Below are 16,679 nucleotides of genomic sequence, written 5' to 3'. Positions count from 1 at the left end.
ATCCACTCACCTCAGCCTCCCAAAGCACGGGATTACAGGCTGAGCCATTGAGTCCAGCTAACATTTTTCAAACCTCCCTGTGTAACTGGTTTCTCACATAGCACTTATTATATCTTACAGACAGTGTTTTTCACAAAACATTATTTAGACTACTGTTTTAAAAGAAACTAAAAATGAAAATCTTGGAAGTTATAGAGAAATATGATAAAAGAGAAATAAGCTGAAAATAGAAAAAACAGGGGTTAGGGCTGGTATTCCCAGGGGGTAGTCTCCAGCTGAAGCAGCAGTGTTCTGGGCCTACCCAAGGGACAGAGAGCAACTTGACACCCTTTCCTGCTGGCCCTCCCTACACCCAGAGCTGTCTCTTCTACTTTTATCTCTGCAGACAGGGCACTGATGGAACACAGACTGCTGAGCTGGAGAGATGGAGTGGTCCCTAGCAGAATTACATCAGCCCAGCCACGGGACACTTCCACAGTAGTTGGAGAGAAGTTTTAGTACAAATATTGTTTTTATCTTTTTTTTTTCCCTTCAAAAAAAAATCATTTTTTGTTGTATAAATTTTACATATTTTAAAAATTGTAAGCAGATGCTCTTCTCTTACCCTAGTCTAATTATTACCACTCTAGCATAACTGTTTTTATGTGGTTGCTTCTTTTTTTGGTTCTTTCAGGGTTTGCTTACATGCATATGTGTTTTTATATAGTTATTCGTGTTCATACAATTATGTGTTGTGAGAGCTCTTTTTCTCTGGCCACGGAAAGGAATTTTCTAGTGGTGGCTGCCTCTGCCTGTTCTGTTACTTTACATTATTCCAAGTACCATTGCTGCCACGTGTTAGAAGCTTCTTTTCATCCTCTCTCTTACCCTCACAGTTTATTCTTCCTTTTTCCCAGCCATAAAACACACCCTCCCTCAATCTTACTGCTGCTAGAGTTCCTCTCTGAAAATAATAATTCCATAGTCATGGGACTAGCCTGTGTAGAGACAGCTTTTTCTTTAAACCTGTAATCCCCTGCCCAGGTCTTAATAGCAGCAGCACCTGTGTGTTACAGAGAGAGTTGAAGGGCTTCCATATAAACCATCAGGATCCAGTGAATGTTCAGACTCTTCCTAGTATAATGGTTTTTATTCTTATAGAGGAAACACTACAGAAACTAGCTATCAAACCCCTTCTAAAATCCTTTGTTCAGCCAGACAGCACATGGAATAAATTATATGGACCGTATTTTCAGCATTTTGAAAGCTCAGAATTCTGCTTTTGATATTCCTAAATTATAAATATAAACTTCAAGCTAGATAATATTCCTTCTTCTTTTAATAATTTAAAAGTCTTTATTTTTTGCCAGGTGCAGTGGCTCATGCCTATAATCTCAGCACTTTGGGAGGCCAAAGTGAAAGGATTGCCTGAGCCCATGGGTTTGAGACCAACCTGGGCAACATAGTGAGACTTCATCTCTACAATAAATAAAAAGAATTAGCTGGGCATAGTGACGTGTGCCTGTGATTCCAGCTCCTTAGAAGGCTGAAGTGGAAGGATAAGCTGAGCCTAGCAAGTTGAGGTTGCGTGGCCATGAGCATGCCACTGCACTCCAGCCTGGGCAACACAGTGAGACTCTAACTCAAAAAAAAAAAGTCTTTATTTTTGGTTATAAGTGTTACCAGAGCTGGAGAACATAGCTGAGCTATGAGGTTGACACCAGTGATGGTTTTAGTTCAGTGACTTGGTCCCATACATGCACATCAGATTTGCATAATAACAATATTACAAATTATTTTATTACAGACTTTCTGGATGCTTTAAAAAGTCAACACTTTGGCCAGGCATGGTGACTTAAGCCTGTAATCCAGCACTTTGGGAGACCGAAACAAGAGGATTGTGACACTATGGGATATGTGACTCTCGTAGTTGATGTGAATAAGTTAGTTTAGTGAATCCCAAAAAGAGACTTTTTGGTTATTTTATCAGATGATGTCAGATTGCCACTAAAGGAGAAATTGCTACTTGATGTAAAATAAAATTCTGACACACAGTTGGTGCACTAGATTATTAAGGAGCGTGAACTTAAAAGTACAAACTCTACAATAAGATTTTCTGTTATAGCTGGACTCAGTGGCTCAGCCTGTAATCCTGCGCTTTGGGAGGCTGAGGTGAGTGAATTGCCTGAGCCCATGGGTTCGAGACCTGCCTGGGCAACTTGGCGAGACCGCATCTCTACAATAAATCAAAAAAATTAGCTGGTTGTGGTAGCGTGCCTGTAGTTCCAGCTACTTGGAAGGCTGAGGTGGAAGAATCGCTGGAGCCCAGCAAGTCAAGACTGCAGTGGCCGGGAGTAGCCACTGCGCTCCAGTCTGGGCAGCAGAGTGAGACTCTGAGTAAAAAAAAAAAAAGATTTTCTGTTATGTTTTTTGGGAATTTTTTTTTTTTTTTAAGATTTACTGCTTTTGCCTGTTTTATTTTAGGACAGTTTTTTAGACTTATGATGAACATATCAGTTGTTAGAAGTTTTCTAGTGTGGGGCTTGTTTTATCACATTCTTGTAGTTAGTAATACTCATTTTCAGCTCTCCGACTATTTCTTAAGTAATAGAGTCTTTTAACCCTGCTATATAGATCTGCCTCTGAAATCTTAATTTCAGTGTTTACACTGGGTCAGAGAGGTGGCTAGTTACCATGACTATACAGTTTTGCAACAATGAATGAGATGAAGGTAAGTACTAAGTATTACATCAGTCTACTCTAAGAGGCCATATTTAGATTGAATAGCTTCAACCTAAAAAATAGCAAGTATGTGCTAAATACGCTACATCTACCATTTCACTTAATCCCCATAATAATACATAGGGACCTTCCAGATAAGGAAACTAAAGCACATAGTGGTTGATTTGTCCAGGGATCAGAGTTAATGTATGCCAGAGACAAGATTCAAGCCCTAATACTCTGTAATAGATTATTGATCAGTATACATACTATTTGGCTTTTATGCAAAATAACCCATAAAAGATAAAGCAGTTTATGAAAATACATAAGTGTGCAGTATTTTCCTTTAGTGTGGCCTTATGTTTTAGAGCAGTTCCTGGGGTCTAGGCCTATTTAATATAATTTAATTAATTTATTTTTTTGAGTTGGTGTCTCACTCGGTCGCCCAGACTGGAGTGCAGTGGCCGCTCCTGGCCACCACAGCCTCGACCTGCTGGGCTCCAGCGATCCTTCAGCCTCAGTCTTTCGAGTAGCTGGAACTACAGGCGCGCACTACTACGCCCGGCTAATTTTTTGATTTATTGTAGAGATGAGGTCTCGCCAAGTTGCCCAGGCGGGTCTCGAACCCGCGGGCTCAGGCAATCCACTCACCTCAGCCTCCCAAAGGCATGGGATTACAGGCTGAGCCACCAAGCCCGGCTAGGCTTATTTTAATATCTGAAAATTGGCTGCTATCAAGGAGGTTATTTTATTTGGTATTGCTAACCACTGAAGTTTTAAGGAAAGGGAAATAATTTTATAGTTTCTTCCTCCCACAGGTCATAATTTACTTGTAGACATCAGGATGTTTTTCTTGGCTTATCTCATTCATGTAGTTTTCCTTGCACATCTGTTACATAAATTACTAAACTATTTCCCTGAAAGTTTCCAGTTTAAGTCAAGCTTAATAGCGATTAAGGGTTGGTATCTTTTGGAAAGAATTAAGTGACAGACTTTAAGGGGCAGAAATCCCACCACTATCCTCATTTTTTTTTTGGATCAATCTCTATATTTTCTGTGTTATTAAATAATCATATATGGTTTCTAGTGTTTCCCAAAAGAAACACCAGAAAAAAGTTTTTATGACTTTTTAAATATAAGGTATTTTAGTCCTTGCATCTGTAAGTTTGTCTTTTCAATGATCAATTTATATATACATTCTAGTCTGATATATTGTCTGTCATCTGAAACTAAATTTGGAATGTTCATTTCTTTAATGAATATTCATTTAATGTAATCTTTTGTGACCTTGAACTTTATATAAACCATAAAATAATGATTTTTGGGGGAAAGAATTCTTAGGATTTATTACTTCTGCTATTAATAGTTATATTTTAGGACAGTTTTATACCTATGACAAACATATCAGTTGTTAGGACTTTCAGAAATTTTAGATATGCATTTCATTTAGTTTTGCCCCATCCAAATTGATACCAAATCAATACTGGAAATTTTCCTGGAGTGCTAAACTCTTATGTAAGCAAGGAACCAAATATGTATTTAATGTACAATTTGAAATTATAAGGATTTAGAGTTGGTTTTTAAGCTTGAAGTTTTTAAATAAAGACTATTTGTAATACTGATAATCTGTAATGGGCATTTTTGGAGATTAGGAAAGAAAATATGATATGAATCAGCTAATGTCAGTTGCTGATTGATCAAAGTTCTCAGATAAAATTTCTTTTGTATTATGGATCTACTGTATAATCATTCTTTCTAAAATGCAGTAGGATCTTGATAGATTTTTCTGTGCAAAATATTGATCTTTTAAAATTTTTTTTTTGAGTTGGAGTCTCAGGCTGGAGTGCAGTGGCATGCTCGTGGCCACCACAGCCTCAACCTGCTGGGCTCAGACAATCCTTCTGCTTCAGTCTTCAAAGTAACTGGAACTACAGGCGCATGCCATCATGCCTGCTTATTTTTTAATTTTTTAAATTTTTTTATCTATTGTAAAGATGAGGTCTCGCCAAGTTGCTCAGGCTGTTCTTTCCCAGGTCTCAGGCAGTCCTCTTGTTTCAGTCTCCCAAAGTGCTGGGATTACAGACTTAAGTCACCATGCCTGGCCAAAGTGTTGACTTTTTAAAGCATCCAGAAAGTTTGTAACAAAATAATTTATAATATTGTTATTATGCAAATCTGATGTGCATGTATGGGACCAAGTCACTGAGCTAAGCCCATCACTGTTGTCAACCTCACAGCTCAGCTTTGTTCTCCAGCTCTGGAGCTCTGGTAACATTTAATTCTTTGTGAAAAGAAAGTGACTCAAAGAAAACCAATCTCTAGTGCTTGTAGTGCATGTGGTAAAGTCTAAGAAAATGACAGTCCACAGACAGGAAATAAAGACTTTATATATATTTCGAGAGGAATACATCAAGTTTTGCGATAGCTTGGATTGATGACACAATCAACTCTATGTGGATTCAGTAAATTTATAGAAAGTGTTCTGCTATGCAAAAGTTTCTTACCTGAGAAATAAAACTGGTGACTCTGAATATTGGTTAGTCTGTGGTGAGGAAATATAATATACACAGGATATTTGTAATACCTGGCACTTTGGTTCTGGGAGATTGTCAGGTGTCTGTACAAGCATTTCCATTTTCATAATTTTGAGGATAACACAGGGTCTTCAACTAATCTTACAAGAATGTTTGCAGTTTGTTCTTAAACCTTTTTTTTCGTACTTGTAGAATATTGTTCAGTGTTTCATTTACTCCCCAACTGCCTTCTCTGCCTTCCTCCTAAAACTGAAAAATACTTTCATATAAAACAGTTTTTTTTTTTTTGAGTTGGAGTCTCACTCTGTTACTCAGACTGGAGTGCAGTGGCCGCTGCCGGACGGGTCTTGTACCCGTGGGCTTGAGCAGTCCTCGGCCTCCCAAAGCGTGGGATTGCAGGCTGAACCACCGAGCCCAGCCGAAATGTTTATCTTTTTGTGTCATCTGTAAGTAGTACAAATACAATCTAAAAATTTGAGTTAAGATTGCAAGAATACTGAGCCATGTCAGTCATCAGTGTTCAGTAATAGGAGTGATTAAAATTCTGTGTTTCAGTTCTCTGCCCCCGTGATAATACTGGACTGAAATGGAAGGCCAGAATCAGTCAGAATGAAACAAAGTAGTAGATTTGATGTGAGAGTAGCATTTGGTTTAGGAAAGAGTACAGTAGTCCTTAATTTTCATATGCCTTAAAACAATTAGAATTTCAAAAACAGTTATACCATTAGGGATATTTTTCTGTGGTCTTATATCACAAGGAAGGAAGGAACAATTAGAAGTAATGTTTCTGAACATTAAGATATTTTCAGTTATTTTAACGTCAGACGGGCAGCTTGAATTTGGACCTTAGAGCCTTTTTTTGTCTGTACCATGTTTTTAAGATGTTATAGGCACCCAATTATAACAACCAACTTGGCCTTTCTTTGAGTATCCAGAATTATTCTAAAATTAGTAGAAGATTTAGAAAGGACTGTCCATAGGACTCTCCTCCTTCAAAGCCTGGTATTAGCTGCTCTTTTATTTACTTGATTTTAATTTTAATTTTTTTTCTACTGAGATGTAGCTAAAGGTGAGGTATAATATTCCTTTAAATTATTGATGGTTATTTTAAAAAGCAGAAAGTTTCATGTTTCAGCATTTAGAATTTTAGTGTTCCCTCTTGAAAAGGAAAACAGAAGGTACATAATCCAGCATAGTCCTTTGTGTAAATAGTTGAAGTCTTAAATAATATGCACATCTTTTCTGAAAGCTTGTTATTGCAGATTGGATAAGAGAGCCTAAGATTTTAGATGTCTCTGGTTTCAGGTTTTCCTAATCAAACTGGTATTTACTTTGCTCTTAAGAGTACATGTATTAAAAGTAGAAAACATTGGTTTCCTCCCTTTCAAATGAATGGTTTGTATTTAATATTTACTAAAATCAAAGAAACTTTAATTTTCATGACTGAGAATATCTTTTATAACATTAATTCAATGTGTAGCTCTTTTAATAGCATAATTTGTGATGTTGCATTTTATGTCATTTTATGTATTAACTAATAGGCTTTTTCATTTAGATTAGGTAATATTACTAATTCTCTGATTTTAGAATAGTGTGACATAATAGAAAATAGGCTTTGGAATTAACAGACCTAACAAAATTTTAACATCTAACCAGGTACGGTGGCTCATTCCTATAACCCCAGCACTTTGGGAGGCTGAGGTGAGAGGATTGCCTGAGCGCACGGGTTCGAGACCAACCTGGGCAATAAATCAAAAAATTTAGCCAGACATAGTTGCACTTGCCTGTACTTCCAGCTACTTGGAAAACTGAGGCGGAAGAATCACCTGAGCCCAGCAGGTTGAGGCTGCGGTGGCCATGAGTGTACCATTGCACTCCAGCCTGGGCAAAAAAAGAAAAAAAAAATTTAACATCTGCCATTTAGTAGTTGTGGGATTCTGAGTGAGTTTATTTAGCTTCTTTACTAAGGAATTGCTATTAAATATATTTCCCCCTCCTCATCCTTTGTTTGTTTGTTTGTTTGTGGGGGGGCAGCATTAGAGAGAAAGCTAGGGTTAGGATTGTCATACTTGTTTCTTCTGTACTTTTCTGAAAATTATTTTATTGGTTTTCTTATGATATGGAGGGAGTACTATAGTTTATTATAGTAAATTTAGCACTATAGCTGTTTTATAACTAAGGTACTATATCATCAAATATGATATTTACTATAGCAAAATTAATTCTTCTGCTGAACCACATTGTTGCTTGTGTTAAGACTTTTTCATTGCTTTGTATTTTCATTTTCTGATCAAGGTGATACTTTTTTATCCAATCAAGTAGACTAATCTGTTTTTCCACCTCCCCACATTATTTCTATAGAGACTCAGATATTCTGCTAACAATGAAAATAACATATTTGTTGAATTTAGGAGTAATAGACTTCTTGGCTGTTGACCATAAATTTGATATTGTCCACAGGACTGAAGTGAGATGTAACTTGATTTTAAAATATAAGTATTGAACCTATAAAATGTTCAACTTGCAAATAAGGGTAATGTGGTGAAGGCTATGCCCTGATAAAAAATGAGTATCGCAAGGTCCATTATCAAGCTTTTAGAGTTATTCTTAAAACGATTTCTCCAATGTTATGGCTGAAATCATTAAAAAAAAAAAAGAACAAATGTTTTCAGCTTAAGTGACTTGTCATTTGAGGAAACTTTGTCTTCTACAGTATTCATTTTATGACTGTTTTATGGTTAAATTTTTTTTAAAGAAGATTGATGCTTAACAGAGCATAATTGTTTTGAAAATCTTCATTATAAAAGTATCTTTTCTGAAATCTTTGTGGCATTGGGGTTAAGAGATAACTTTTAAATATAGGTTTTGATGTCAAGAATTAGTCATCCCTTATACAGTGTTCTGTTTGTTTTGAGTGGAGTCTCACTTAGTTGCCCAGGCTGAAGTGCAGTGCCATGAATCACTGCAGCCCTGACCTCCTGTTCTCAGGCGATCCTTCCCACCTTAGTCCCCCAGGTAGCTGGGACTACAGACATGTGCCACCACAATCAGCTAATTTTTAAAAAATTTTTTGTAGAAGCGAGGTCTTACCATGTTGCCCAGGCTTGTCTCAAATTCCTGGGCTCAAGCAGTTCTCCCACCTTGACTTCCCAAAGTGCTAGGATTACAGAGATGAGCCACCATGCCTGGTCCCCTAATATAATTGTTGGATTTTTTGTTTGTTTGTTTTTAATCATGAAAATTCCATAATTAGATACTTAAATTGTTCCCCTGGCTTTATACACATAACACTTGGTGTACATGTTGTACATATTTTAGTATATATGTATATATTTTAGTTACTAATTTACTACAGTTCTATTAGCCTGATTCGACAAGATATGAATAATATTCATGTGACCTACCGTGATGCTTACTTGCCTATAAGTAGTTAAAATGTTACTAATGATGATACAGTACTTGATTTTATATTTGTAATACCCTTTAATAGTTTTCCCTTGGATACAATATAATACTCATGGGAAGAATTTGGAAAATATAGGAAAACATAAAGAAAAAAATACCATTATTTAAACTGTTGCTTGGAAGTTGGGTTTGTCTCATACTGTTTCTGTCTCTTATCTCTTGAGTGTGGGTGTGTGTATGCATGCATATGACAAAACACTTTTAAAGATCTCAAAATATTTCCTGGTTTCGGGGTGAGTAAAGTATTTATAATAAGCTTAAAACAAAAAGAAGAAACCTTATGAAAAATAAATATTCATTTGACTTTTTTTTTTTTTTTTGAGTTGGAGTCTCACTCCATCGCCCAGGCTGGAATGCAGTGGCATGCTCACGGTCATTCCAGCATCAACCTGCTGGGCTCCGGCGATCCTTCTGCCTTAGCCTTCCAAGTAGCCGGAACTACAGGTGCGTGCTACCAAGCCCAGCTATTTTTAAAAAAAATTTATTGTGGAGACGAGATTTCGTCAAGTTGCCCAGGCTGGTCTCGGACTCACTCGGGCAGTCCACTCGCCTCAGCCTCCTAAAGTGCTGGGATTACAGGCTGAGCTACCAAGCCTGGCCTGACTTCATTAAAAAAAAAAAAAGATATTAAAAAGACAAACTGGGAAGAATACTTCTTAGTACATCATTCTGTTTTCAGTTTCTTATTCCTTTGTTAGCAGTTGGAATCACATTATACCTATGCTTTACTTTTTCTCTTGGTGTAGTTTTCTTTTAGCAAAGCATATTCTTGAACTTTTAAGAGGGGAACCTATTAGTAATAAAGACTGCTAAAGTTTTGTCTTGTTAATCATTTTCCTGATTGTTCTTAATGCAGATTAGAAGCAGCATTGACTGTAAGTAAAAGCCCCATTTTAGCTTTTACTTTCAGCTATTTCTGCTTCTCAGAACTGGACCCAAACTTGTCAAGTAAAATAACATGATATTTTGCAAGTATTGACTGGATAAATAAGCAGAAAACAGGGAAAAAAGAAGAGGACCACAGTGAATCCTAAAAATTTACAAACTGAATAATCAACCCTTGGCTAATTGAATGTTGGCTGTGTTTACACAGCTATGAAATATGAAAGCCTGTGTGCAGAACTTGATTTGGTAACTTTTAGCAGTAGGCATTCAAGATCCAGTAAGTGAGAGGTTCTGGATTGTGTAGTTTAAGTCCTCTCCTCATCCTGTCCAACCTGTTGCTGAGGGTCATGAGGAGCAGATGTGAGTGGTAACTACAGCACTGGAAGCAGCGCACAGTACAAATATAAACAGTACTGATTGTATTTGTGGATTTTATCCTTGTGTTCTTCACTCTCTGGTCATTCCCTCTCTATCTTCCCTTTCTTTTTGGCCTAACTTTTAGAGTCCCTCACGTTTTGGTTTCATTACCAGTTATACTGCTAACTATCCTCTAGTAATTACTATTATATTTAAACAGTGTGATCTTAATCATTATTGATCTTTATCAGGACAGAGAAACCTACTCTTCTGGGCACTCATTTCAAATACTCTGGTTTTATCTTAAGCAAAGAAAAAGTTAACATATTGAAAAAACCTATAACACACATAAAGAGGGCTCATTTTGCACTTTTGATGACTATTGGGTATTCTCAAAATTATAGACACTTTTTTTTTTTTTTTGAGTTGGCGTCTCACTCCATCGTCCAGAGTGCAGTGGCATGCTCCCAGCCACCACCGCCTCGACCTGCTGGACTCGGCGATCCTTCCACCTCAGCCTTCCAAGTAGCTGGAATTACAGGCACGTGTTACCACGCCCAGCTAGTTTTTGATTTATTGTAGAGACGCGGGCTCAGGCAATCCATTCACCTCCACCTTCCAATTTATTGGGATTACAGGCTGAGCCACCTAGCCTGGCCTATAGACACTTTTTAATGGTAGTGAAGAATTGGCAAAAATACAACAGCATTTCTTAAAGTTATTTTTCTTCTTTTACTTTTCTCTTTTTACATTATTACATTCTCATATCTGTTTATGTTTGAGAGAATTAAATACAGGTAAAAACGTGAAGATGAAAGGCAGTTAGTTATTGATGGTGATTAACAGAAATATGGTGATTAACAGAAATATTAACAATTGTAGACATTTTTGTTGGTTGAGTTCTCTTGATATCACTGCCAGATTGGTTTAAAGTAATATACAGGAAAAAATTTTGGTGCTATCAGAGTATTCTTGATTTTTTTTTAAGTGTTGTAATGATAATTATGTGAAAGAAAATTTAAGTAGAAAAGCCTATATCCAAGGATTTTCAGCCTTTAACAGGTCATAATAGTGAACTGTATTGTAAAAAACAAAACAAAACTGAGTGTAAAGAGATAATTTTTAAATTTTCAAATCAGAAATCTTAATTTAGGATTGGTGAAAGTCTAGAAGTCACTTGTTTGACAATAATGTTAGTCTAAATAGTATGAAACTTATGGGGCAGGGTTTTTTTTTTTTTTCCTGTTATTTATAGAACAGATTGTAGACCTTTGTCTGGATTTTGTGTGTGTTTAAAAAAACCGTTGAGAGAGCCCCCTCTAGTGTGTGAAATATCTATTATTTGGACATTTGTATCAATCATAGGAAGTTTTAAAAATTACACTGGCTGTTTTTTCCTTTCGCATCTGGGGATAAATTTTAATTTTTCTTTTTTAGGGTGGAGTTGTTTTCCTTTTTTAAAAAGGTTACTGGAATTATGGGTAGGGCGTGGATTGAAGGCAGTAGAAAACTTGAGAAAGGAGGGATCAAACTGTCATTTCTACCATTTTAGAAATAGTTATTTTTAAATGAACTGGAATATGGCCAAACTATAGTGTTTTGTTTTACTTTATATTTGTTTCTGAATTCAGTGAAGCTTAAAAATGCTTTGTTTTAGAATTATTTATGCTATCAGATCTCATCTTGAGAAAGTTCTTTCCAATTTCTGAAAGCAACAATTTTATTGGAAAATAGCTTTAAAAATAGAGCCTGATTCTCTTCATGGAAGTGTTCTGTTACTTGTGTTATTATGGTTGCCATATCCTTCTACGAATCTATAACTATATTGTGAGTATGTTCTGATGGCTCCCATTGTTTTTCAGTCAAGGAAATAGGGAGATTCGCAGATTATTGGCTCTGTGCCACCTCTCCCTCTAAACACACAGTACTCAAACACATTGGTCTTTAGCTAAGAATCTTGTGAAGGGTTACAGAAACAGATCTTACTCACTTAACCCATGGGCCTTTGCAGCCTGAACAAGGAAAGTAGTGTTCTGAAAGCTACACCATTTATGAAGGCTCTGGCAAAAATATTTCATTTCAGGTACGTGGACTAGAGATTAACTTCTTTCATCTTGTCCTCCAACAAATTAGACAATGTAAAGAGATTTCAAATGCATTCTTGGTAATGAAATGCTTGGGTGAATTATAATCCTAATTGCTATTGTTCATTTTCACAGCTGCATTTTGACACTTTTAACTGCCTAAGCCACGCATTCTTCAGCCACCAGGGTAAACAAAAGCATTCTGAAATCCATCATTTTGTGGCATCTTAAATTGCAAATCTGTTTTTGGCTTTATTTTGGTTCCATTGTTGATAAAATTAAGGGGGAGTTATTCTTCTGCATTCACACATAAAATTGTCAATAGAACCATTACTGGGTTTCTATGAAAATTCATTCATTAGTAGTCTTAAATTTTGAAGGGGCAGTGAGATTATGGTCTTATTTTAGTCCCAGGGAAAGAATTTGTATTTATTTGATCAAATTAGTTGATATTTTAAGAAGCAGCTTTCTCCAAGATTTGAAAGAAAATAATAGGATTTCGCTTGTTTTAAATAATAGAACAATGTTCTGAATTTAAATCTAGAAGCCAGATTTATTCAGTGATTTGGCAAGCTACATTTATATGCATACTGGTTCCTTTAAAATTTGACCCAAACCCATTTATTGGTCTTTGCCTTCAATTTTGTAAAGAAATTAAAGTGTATGCAATATATTTGAGATTCATATTTATTTTTATTTAAGAGATATGAATGCAAATTTCAACGAAACCTTCCTTACTTAAAAAAAAAAATAGACTTTTGATGACTGAAAAACCATATAGCCAAAGTGGGGTATATGCAAGTAAGAGTTACCAAATTCTGATTTTTTACTATTTCCTTTTGGTTTTTTTTTTGAGTTGGAGTCTCACTCTATTGCCCAGACTAGAGTGCAGTGTCATGCTCCCCGCCACTGCAGCCTCGACCTGCTGGGCTTGGGCAATCCTTCCCCCGTAGCTTTCCAAGTAACCAGAACTACAGGTACATGCCACCACGCGTGGCTAATTTTTGATTTATTGTAGAGATGAGGTCTTGCCAAGTTGCCCAGGTGGATCTCAAACGCGTGGGCTCAGGCTATCCACTTACCTCGTCCTCCCAAATTGTTGAGATTTTTTACTATTTCTAAGACTTAATTCTAAATGGAATACTTGAATTACTATATTCACAGGCATCTATTCTAAATAATTGTTCAGTAGTGATTAGAATGTTAGATGTCAAGTGAGTGCTACTATAGTATGTCATATTTTTGCAGTATTTCTTTATTCTCCTTGAGAATAATGTCAAATGAACTCTCCTTGAGAATAATGTCAAATGTCCTTGAATTCTTGAATTCATGTAAGCATGAGAAATTCCATTTTAACAATCAAATATTTTGCCATCCCGTGTCTTATTAATCTTGAGGTGTTTTTTCAAAGCTAATTCTTTCTTATAAAAATATTGTTAATATTTAAAAATTCTCCTAATAAGTGGTTTTTACATTTAACAGTAGTAACAGCTAACATTTATTGAGCACTTCCTAAATGTCAGACACTATGCTAACCAAATACCATTTGCTATGTTGCCCTTTGAAGTAGTATTATTATTTATTCCCCTTTTGTGGTTAGTGAAACCGAGATTAAGGTAATTAAAATAGTTTTGCCGAGAATCAAAGTGATCAGAATAAGATGTTTCAGACTCTCGGAGCTCATGTTTTTTATTACTGCTGAAATCTTAAGGGAAAGTTAAATGCATTATCATATAATCTCCTGATGGAATATTATGTAGCCAGTAAAAGTAGGGTTTACAGTAACTATACATAATGCCATGGGAATGTATATATAATAAGTGAAAAAAAAGACTACAGGATTTCAGTTAAATGTTCATAGTGGTTCTAAACATCTGGAGAATATTATCTTTGATTTATTGTTCTTTTTAAAATGTGATCTTGATAATGTTCAGCTGTTACATAATTGTGCTTAATTTACAGAATTTCCGTAGGTAGGAAACATAAGCCTGCATTGAAAGCCAGCTCTGGTCAAGAAACTGACAACTTAGTTTTATAATAGACTCTAACATGTTCAGTTTTTAAAAAATATTTGACCCAAAGCCATTTTTTACTGGCCTAATGCCAGCTCTAATGTAATCTCTCATCTGTATTCTTGAAGGCTAATGAAATAGTAAAATCTTCTTAAAGGTAACTTAAATGTGCTATATAGTGTCCTTGGGGTAGCTTGTGCACAAAAGATGTTTTCTTTCCCACCCTGTAGAGGTAGCTCATTAGGACACCCAGTAGTGTCATTATTAAGTTTTCATGTGTTTCTCAGTTTTGATGCTAATCTTTGTGCGTATGTGCGTGCATTTTTTTTCTCTGCAGCACCAATGTGGTTATGAATTATTCAGAGATCGAGTCTAAGGTTCGAGAAGCAACGAATGATGATCCTTGGGGACCTTCTGGGCAACTCATGGGAGAGATTGCCAAGTAAGTGATAATTTGACTCAGCAGTGCAGAAAAAAATCAAAGGATCTTTACACAGAAATGTGAAATTTGCTTTCAGTTTTAAACTGTTTATCTGTCAAATATACATTTTGCATAATCATTCAGATTATATTGTAGAAAGTTTTATGCACAGGGTCCATTCCCCTTAAAAATTAGCTCAAAAACATAAAACAAAATTTTTCTTTGTCAGTGAAGTTTGGGGGTTTACTGTAGCTTACCTTGTAAAATTTTGACAAATGCAAATAAAATAACTGGAAGTACACAACAGTTCCAAAACATTTTTTTCTAATGAACATCCGGGCTATTATGCCAGTCAGTGAAGAGTTTGCAAAGTCTGACCGTTAGTGGGGCTTATAAATGGGCTAGATAGTGTATAAAATATAGGAAAAACATTTTCAAGGAAGTATATCATCTAAATTTTTTGAATTAAGTATTAATTTTTGTGCACTCTTAGGGAAAACACAGTAAATTAGAACAAGCCTGCCATCTACTGTCAAAATTAATATATTGCAAACTCTTAGGAAAATCATTCTTTTTTCAGGGCTACATTTATGTATGAACAATTTCCAGAGCTTATGAACATGCTTTGGTCACGAATGTTAAAAGACAACAAAAAGAATTGGAGAAGAGTTTATAAGGTATGGACACAAGTGTGTTTTAATTATTTGACATGTTGAAAACAAATGCTTGAAATACGTAAGTGATTTTGAAGCATATTAAATCCTAAAATACAATAGTCTAAAACTGGTGAAAGAAGCAGATTTACAAAAAATTATCCTTAATATGAACTTAATATTAATAATACTTCTAAATGTTGAGGAGTTTTTGTTAAATTTTTTCCTACTAAAATATGTTTGTGTATACCAAAAGTAATGAATCTATAATAGGGTGCGTGTCTAGTGTATGAGCAGTTAAGGTGGTCTGATACGGTTTGTCATCACTACATAAAAATTTACCTAACTTACAATTGTATTGTCACAGTATTCTGCACCCAAAAATATGTTAGTTCAGCATGTAATTGGAGATTCATTCTAAAACATATTAGATGAATTCTAATATTTTAAATTTACGAATATGTACTCTTCATCAGTTTCCTTTCATTTAGTTCTGATCTTATATAATGCAGAATTCTAAAGCAGGATAGTCATCTGTTCTTATATTGTCTTGCTACTTCACAACATGTTTTTCTTTGCTTTCTAAAATGGCATATAACATTCATATTTGAAACTTTGAAAACATTTTTGGCTTTCAGGATTGAAAATCTATGTTTTAGTTCTGTGTTTTTTATGCTGTTTGTTTCTGAAAACATTCACTGTCATTCCTTCAGCTTGTAAGGCAGGTATGATGAAATAATTGAAATTTCTGTAAATTAAGTTTCCTTTTTAAAGTCAGAGGTTTTTGTTTTAATTATTGGGTAATCTCCTTTTTTTAAAGAATACAGTCATGTACTGCATAAAGACATTTCAATCAGTGATGGACCATATATACAACAGTGGTCCCATAAGATTACAATACTGTATCCTTACCTTTTCTATGTTTAGATACTTTTAGATACACAAATGGTTACCACTGTGTTACAGTTGCCTACAGTAATCAGTACAATAAGAGCAATAGCCTATATCACAGAGCCTACTGTGTAACAGGCTATACTATCTAGGTTTTTGCAAGAACACTCTGATGTTAGCACAAGGATGGAATTGCCTAATGATACAGTACTCAGAACTTATCCTTGTTGTTAAGTAACACATGACCGTAAGTTACTGGTAGGATGAAGTTTTGTGCCCCTCAGTTTCACCAACCTAACTAAATTTTCAGATACCTAGTTATCTTTAAGTGAGATTAAGATCAAAATGTACAATTCATAATTTTTAGTGTGTTCACAAAGTTTTACAGGAGTAACCACTGTCAAATTTTAGAACTTTTTTATCACCCCAAAAAGAAATCCCACACCCAACAGCAGTCATTCTAAATGTACGTTTTAACAAAATATTCTTAAACATTAAGTTTTTTCTTTTATTTGTTAGAAGCAACCTTTTGGAACAAAAGCCATATCATTAACCTCAAAATTAAATTTTATCTGGGGAAAATACTAGGATTGTGCAATTACCAAATAATTCTTCTGAGGTGTTTAACAATTCGCAGTCCCATAATGCTCAGATAAAACATAAAAACTCTCTTAAGG

At 35.3% G+C, this 16,679-nt stretch overlaps 1 protein-coding gene across 3 annotated transcripts in view; it reads left to right on the top strand.

Moving 5' to 3' along the window:
- Positions 1-16,679, top strand: part of CLINT1 (clathrin interactor 1) — a 69,715-nt gene that overhangs the window by 25,271 nt on the left and 27,765 nt on the right. For all 3 annotated transcript variants that reach the window (XM_021711083.1, XM_008055458.1, XM_008055459.1), the window contains exons 2-3: positions 14,375-14,479; positions 15,039-15,135. In XM_021711083.1, the coding sequence (XP_021566758.1) occupies positions 14,388-14,479; positions 15,039-15,135 (189 nt within the window). In that variant the 5' untranslated portion in view covers positions 14,375-14,387. The remainder of the gene's footprint in view (positions 1-14,374; positions 14,480-15,038; positions 15,136-16,679) is intronic.

The sequence above is a fragment of the Carlito syrichta genome, unplaced genomic scaffold, assembly GCF_000164805.1.
Source record: "Carlito syrichta isolate Samal-C Ts95f unplaced genomic scaffold, Tarsius_syrichta-2.0.1 Scaffold301856, whole genome shotgun sequence".
NCBI classification, from domain to species: domain Eukaryota; kingdom Metazoa; phylum Chordata; class Mammalia; order Primates; family Tarsiidae; genus Carlito; species Carlito syrichta.
The sequence above is the reverse complement of the archived record's forward strand: the minus strand, read 5'-3'. Positions and strand labels throughout refer to the sequence as shown.